This window comes from Pinus tabuliformis, chromosome 2_2 (genome assembly GCF_031772625.1).
Source record: "Pinus tabuliformis cultivar Carrire ecotype Pingquan chromosome 2_2, CPIR1, whole genome shotgun sequence".
NCBI lineage: Eukaryota > Viridiplantae > Streptophyta > Pinopsida > Pinales > Pinaceae > Pinus > Pinus tabuliformis.
Genome location: NC_142300.1, coordinates 929,426,535 through 929,433,049, shown reverse-complemented (window position 1 = coordinate 929,433,049; position 6,515 = coordinate 929,426,535). Strand labels below are relative to the sequence as shown.

The window sequence follows — 6,515 nt, the reverse complement described above, 5'->3', positions numbered from 1 at the left end:
GCAAAGGACAAGCCCTGCAGTTGAAAATAATATTTCAACACTCCCCTTTAGTTTCAACTGCTGGGTTATAAGTCATACCCAGACATTTCCTCAAAAATTCAAAACTTTTCTGTCCCAAAGGCTTGGTTAGAATGTCTGCAACCTGCTCCTGAGTTTTGCAATGTACTAGGACAATTTCTCCATTATTTACCAACTCTCTGATATAATGAAACCTTGTGTCAATGTGTTTCGTTCTCTTATGAAACACAGAATTTTTGGATAATGCAATAGCAGAACTGTTGTCACAATAAATCACAGTTCCTTTTACCTGCTCTTGGCCTAAGCTCCTTAACATCCTTCTCATCCAAACTACTTGACATGCTGCTGCTGTAGCTGCCACGTACTCTGCTTCTGCTGTAGACAATGCCACAATTGGCTGTTTCTTGGAAGCCCATGAAATGGCTCCTGAACCCATATGAAAAACATAACCGGAAGTGCTTTTCCGATCATCTACACTTCCAGCCCAATCACTATCAGTGTATCCAACTAAATTTGAATGTTCTGAGGTAGTATATAAAATTCCAAACCTTTTGGTACCTTTGACATACCTCAGAATTCTTTTTGCTGCCTGCCAATGTGCTTCCTTTGGCCTCTCCATGAATCTGGAAATTAAACTAACAGCAAACATTATGTCAGGCCTAGTTGCTGTTAAATACATAAGGCTGCCCACAATACTTTTGTACAAACTAGGATCAAAATCCTTGCTGTTGTCCTCTCTGCTGAGTTTTAATCCCATCACTGTGGGAGTGATTGCTGCCTTGCATTCTTCCATCTTAAATCTGCCCAAAACTTGATTTACATATCTTGCTTGAGATATAAAAATTCCTTTTTCATTTTGATCTACTTCTATGCCTGAGAAGTATCTCAACAAACCCATGTCAGTCATTTCAAATTCATCCTTCATGACTGATTTAAAATTCTCAATAAGATAAATATCATTTCCAGTGAAAATAACATCATCTACATATAAGACAACAATTAAAATTTTACCATCCTTTTCCTTGATGTAGACTGTCGGCTCTCCTTCACATTTGTCAAATTCATTATCCAATAGATATGAATCTATCCTGCTGTACCATGCTCTTGGCGCTTACTTCAGCCCATAAAGAGCTTTCTTCAACTTGCACACTTTGTGCTCTTCACCTTTCTTCTCATATCCGAGAGGCTGTTCCACATAGACCTCTTCCATTAACACTCCATTTAGGAATGCTAATTTCACATCCATTTGGTAGACTTTCCATTTGTTTTGTGCTGCTATGGACAGCATTGCTCTCACGGTTTCCATCCTTGCAACCGGTGCGAAAGTCTCCTCATAATCTCTCCCATACTGCTGCTTGTACCCTTTGACAACCAGCCTTGCCTTGTGCCTTTCTATCTTGCCTTCAGCATTGCTCTTGGTCTTGTAGACCCATTTCACACCAATGACTTCTTTGCCTTTTGGTAACTCAACCAAATCCCATGTTTTGTTTCTCTCTATGGCATTCATCTCCTCATCCATAGCTTCTATCCATTTCCTATCTTTAATTGCATCTTCGAAATGAATAGGATCATCAACATGACAATACAAGGCAAACAAAGAATTCATTCCTTCATCATAAATGCCACTTAGATTTCTAAATTTCTTACCTCTTTCACTTGGTGTCCAAGTGCTTGAAGATGCACTTGAATTTCCTCCTTGTGGTGTGCTTGGAGAAGCACTTTCATTTATCCTCAATGGTGTCCCTTGCTGTCCTTGTGTTGGCGCTGCTGTTTGGGGATGCATTTCAGCCACCTCCTCTTCATCTTCATCATGAGACAAACAGTTCTTGACATTCACTGTTTTCTCTATGCTTCCATCCCAAGCTTGTTCCTCAATGAATTGAACATCCCTGCTTACAAAGAACTTCTTGGTAGATGGGGTGTACAGCCTGTAGGCTTTGGATTCATCACTGTATCCAATGAAGATGCATTTTTCCCCTTTGCTGTCCAACTTCCTCCTTAGATGATCTGGTATGTGTGCATAGGCCATACACCCAAAAACTCTCATGTGGGTGACTCCTTGCTTTCTCCCACTCCATGCCTCTTCTGGCACTTTGTTCAAGACTGCTTTTGTAGGACACCTGTTCAATATATAAACTGCACAATGTACAGCTTCAGCCCAATACTCATTTGGCAAATGCTTTGCCTTCAACATGCTCCTTGCCATCTCCATGATGGTTCTGTTTTTCCTTTCAGCAACTCCATTTTGCTGCAGAGTGTACCGAGTTGTGAACTGTTTATGTATTCCATTTTCTCTACAAAACTTTAGGAATTCATTTGAGATATACTCACCTCCTCTATTAGTTCTCAATACTTTTATGTGCAGCCCGCTTTGGTTCTCCACAAGTGCTTTGAAATTTTGGAATTTCTCAAAGACTTCACTTTTGTTCTTGAGGAAATATATCCAAGTCTTCCTTGTAAAATCATCAATGAATGTCAGGAAATATAGGCTGCCAGCTAATGATGGAGCTTGCATTGGTCCACACAAATCTGAGTGGATAATCTCTAAGGGTGTCTTTGCCCTTATGCTTTTCCCTGATGGAAAACTTTCTCTGTGTTGTTTTCCCAAAATGCAGCCTTCACATAGGCTGTCCGGTTTCTCTATCAATGGTAATCCCTTTACCATTCCTTTTCTGCTCAATAAGTTTAGACCTCCAAAATTTAGATGCCCGAATCTCAAGTGCCATAACCAGTTCTCATCCTTTGACACGCTTTGGAAGGCCTCTTGGGTGACTGCTGCCATTTCCCTTTTGTTTTTCATGTCTGCCCTGATCCGGAGAGGAACATCCTGTTCCTTGTCATCTTCACTTCAGCAATGCATCGTTTGCTGGGTGGTATGTCCATGATGGTGCATACATCATTTTTAAATAAAAAATTGTACCCCTTATGGACAAGCTGTCTAATACTCAAGAGATTACATCTCATTCCGGGGACATAGTAGACATCTGCTATGGTTTTCTTTTCTCCTTGTTTTGAAAATATTTTTACTTCTCCTTTTCCCATAACAGACACTTTACTATCAGTTCCTAGTGTGACCTCTGACTTCACATTTTTATCTAGGGCAGAAAAGAAGGCTATGTTCCCTGTCATATGGTTGCTGCAACCTGAGTCTAAAAACCATATGTCCTCACTATGTGTTTCAGCCATGTTACAAGCTAATAGGACATTTTCTTGACTGTTTTTTTCTCTTGTAACATTTGCATTTTTTCTGTTGTTCTTATCATGCTGTTTCTTTCTACAATCACTAGCATAATGTCCATACTTTTTGCAATAATAGCATTGAACATTAGATTTATCATACCTTTGTCCTTGAGCCTGATACTGATCTCTTTGTTGGCTGCTGCCTTGACCTTGGTTTTGATTTGGATTGTTGCCTCTTCCTTGTGCATTTGATGGGCTGTTCCTTCCACCTCTGTTCTGGCTTCTGCCTCTTCCTCTTCGGTTTCCTCTTCCTTGACCCCTTCCTCTTCCAAAGGACATCTGGGTCTTGAAGGCTTGCTCAAGAGATGAGTTTTCATTCCTACTCAACCTCTGCTCATGTGTTATCAGTGATGCATGTAGCTCATCAACTGAATAGTTTGAGAGATCCTTTGTCTCTTCAATGGTGGTGACTATGGCATCGAACCTTGAGGGTAAGACCCTCAAAATTTTCTCCACAATCCTTCTATCTTCAATGGTTTCTCCATGAGTTTTCATTTGTGTGATTACACCAATCACATGAGTGAAGAATGAGTCAATGTTATCTGACTCCTTCATGCACAGATTCTCAAAATCCTTTCTCAGCAATTGTAGTTTTGCTGTCTTCACTCTCTCCATGCCTTGATAGGCTGTCTTAAGGGTTTCCCATGATTCATTTGTTGTCTTAGCTGCTGCTAACCTTGGAAATATACTCTGATCTACTGCTAGATACAACAACACACGGGCTTTTGAATCCTTCTTCCTATTGCTCTTCAGCAGATCCTTCTCTCCCTGAGTTGATGCATTGAACTCAGTTTCATCTGCTGGTTCTTCAAAACCATCTTCAACTATTTCCCATAAGTCTTGGGAAGCAAGCAAGGCTTTCATAGTTATTGACCAGTAGTCATAGTTCTTCCCATTAAACTGTGGGAGCTGGGTATTAAACATACCCATACCAGTGCTTGTGCTGGCCATTCCTTGACTGTGTATTTAAAAATCACTCACTGTCTTCAATCTGCTGGTGAAGTTGCTACAGCAATAAACCCTTCCTTCAGCTTCTTTGACACTTCAAAGAGCCTGGACTAGCTCTGATACCATGTTGGGAATTTATGAAATTCCATAACAGAGAGACAAAAAAAAATGCTCTGTTTTTATACTCTGTTTTAACACAGAAAACCCAGAAAATCACTTGCTGGAAACGGTGTTTCAGCAACACAGTTTTTTTTCAGTTGCTGTAACTGGTGTTGCAGCAACGCTGCTCGTGGTGTTGCAGCAACGTAAATTTTTGACGTCAAGTATTTTTTTTGAGTTACGGTGTAACAGCAACAGGAAAAGATTAACTTGCGTTTATTAAAAGTAAACTAACTGTTACAGGAATATCATAAAAGATTGTTCTTAAAAAAAACACCTTCCTCTTGACAGAGGGATTCAACAAGGTTGCTTTAGAGACAGTTCAAGACTTAAAAAACTTCATGCTGTAAACAGAAAATACATTACTGTGTCTGCACTGCTGTACATTACAGAAAACAAAATACTCTGTCTCCTCTGAAAAATCAACACGCTGTTTTTCACTGCTGTGTTTGCACTTTGCATTGCTGTGACTGCACTCCTGTGCATTTACAAAACATGTTGCTGTAACACTCTGTTTTAGCTCAGAACGCTGCTGTAACACTCTGTTTCTTCCTTGAAACATTTTACACTGCTGTGTGTAAATACATTCATACATTCATGCTGCTACATACAAAAACAAAAACTTCTGCACTGCTGTGCATTACAAAGAGAGCTCTGTCTCTGTTCCTCAAAAAAAACTTACACACTGCTGTGTCTATATACTATTTTTCAGATTCAACAGAAAAACTGAACATCACGTGTTTTTACTTGCCGTAAAAAGCAAAACTATACCTGTGAATTAAAATAAAATAAAATTAAAATCCTACCTACATTTACCGACTACAGCAATAAATTACCATCATTCCGTGAGTGACCACCATTCCGTAATAAATTGCTGTGTAATGGCTAATTCAGGAAAAGACTGGAGCTACGGCTGTTTAATGGCAGTTTCATCAATGTAAAGGTATGGCTGTTGATTCATCAGTACAGGAGTATGGCAAAGGACAAGCCCTGCAGTTGAAAATAATATTTCAACAAGATCTTCTCGAGAGGCCGTAAGAATTTTGCCCCGATAGTTCAAGAACATAGGTAAAGCACTCTGCCTATCATCATAAACAACTACGACAGCGTTGCTTACCAGCAGAAGCTGCCCGGTCGCAATGTCTTCTGTGGCGTAAAGTCCTCGGCCGCGGCAGTGTTTGGTCGTGTGAATTTCCACAGGGCCCACGAAATCGGCGACCTCCGGATGAGAAGGGCACCGTCCAAGCAGATAAGCGGAGATGTCATACTTACCATTCCGGCTCTGGGCATGCAAAGTCTTGGCCTGACGTAAAATATCTTTTATCTCCTTGTTCCCGGCGCTAACTCTGTCCGCTTTCTCTAAAGATTCACATGCTACCGCATAGTGCCTCAACCCGAGCAGAGCGCGGCCTTTCCGATAGAGCGATTTCAGATGGTTAGGATCAATCCCAAGGGCCTCATCGGAATCCTCAAGGGCCTGCTTGAATTCCTTCAGCCGCAGCCACGTCTCTGCCCGGTTGGAATACGCGTGCAGAAGACTGGTACTGATATTCTGATCGAAATTCAACACCCTCTCCTTGAGCTGAAGGTGAGTGGCGTTAATGCATTTTGTATAATTTTCAACTGCTGCGTCCCAATTTTCTTCTTTGAACCACATGTTTCCCCTCTTCCTCACCTCCTGAACGTCCACACGCAACAGCATCTCTTCAGTCACTAGCTTGTGGACGTTGGCAGGGTTGTCAACCCAAATAAGAATGCTACCGTCGGCCGCGCGCATAATAAAGGGCTCCTTGACAGCCACCCTGGCTCCCCTGGGATAAAGCTTTTTCATGTCCGCACTCTGCGAGGGAGCCGTGTCGTAGACTGCCAGCCTGACGGCAAGACCATTATCCTCCTCAAGCAAGGTCATGATCGTGCTTCCTCTAAACGCCTCCATACACCACCCGGCCATGGTGGACTTCTCCAACCTGCAACTCGGTGAAAGAAATAGGATTCAATTGTTGCAGGGGAATGGAACAAGTTGAGCTCCCGCTGCTGCTGGCGTCCATGAAATGGAACGGTAATGTGCCTCCAGCTTTGTCGGCGACTACCACGTGGGCTAAATCGTTGAAATCGTGCAGTTGGAGAAGCGCTCGCATGTCGAATCGCTC

General features: G+C 41.7%; 1 protein-coding gene across 1 annotated transcript; it reads right to left on the bottom strand.

The window, feature by feature from the left end:
• Positions 1-5,272: 5,272 nt before the first annotated feature.
• On the bottom strand, positions 5,273-6,274 carry LOC149196170 (methyltransferase FGSG_00040-like). Its single transcript, XM_089408201.1, has one exon. It carries the CDS (start codon positions 6,272-6,274, stop codon positions 5,273-5,275), a length of 1,002 nt encoding a protein of 333 aa, XP_089264327.1.
• Positions 6,275-6,515: the final 241 nt, after the last annotated feature.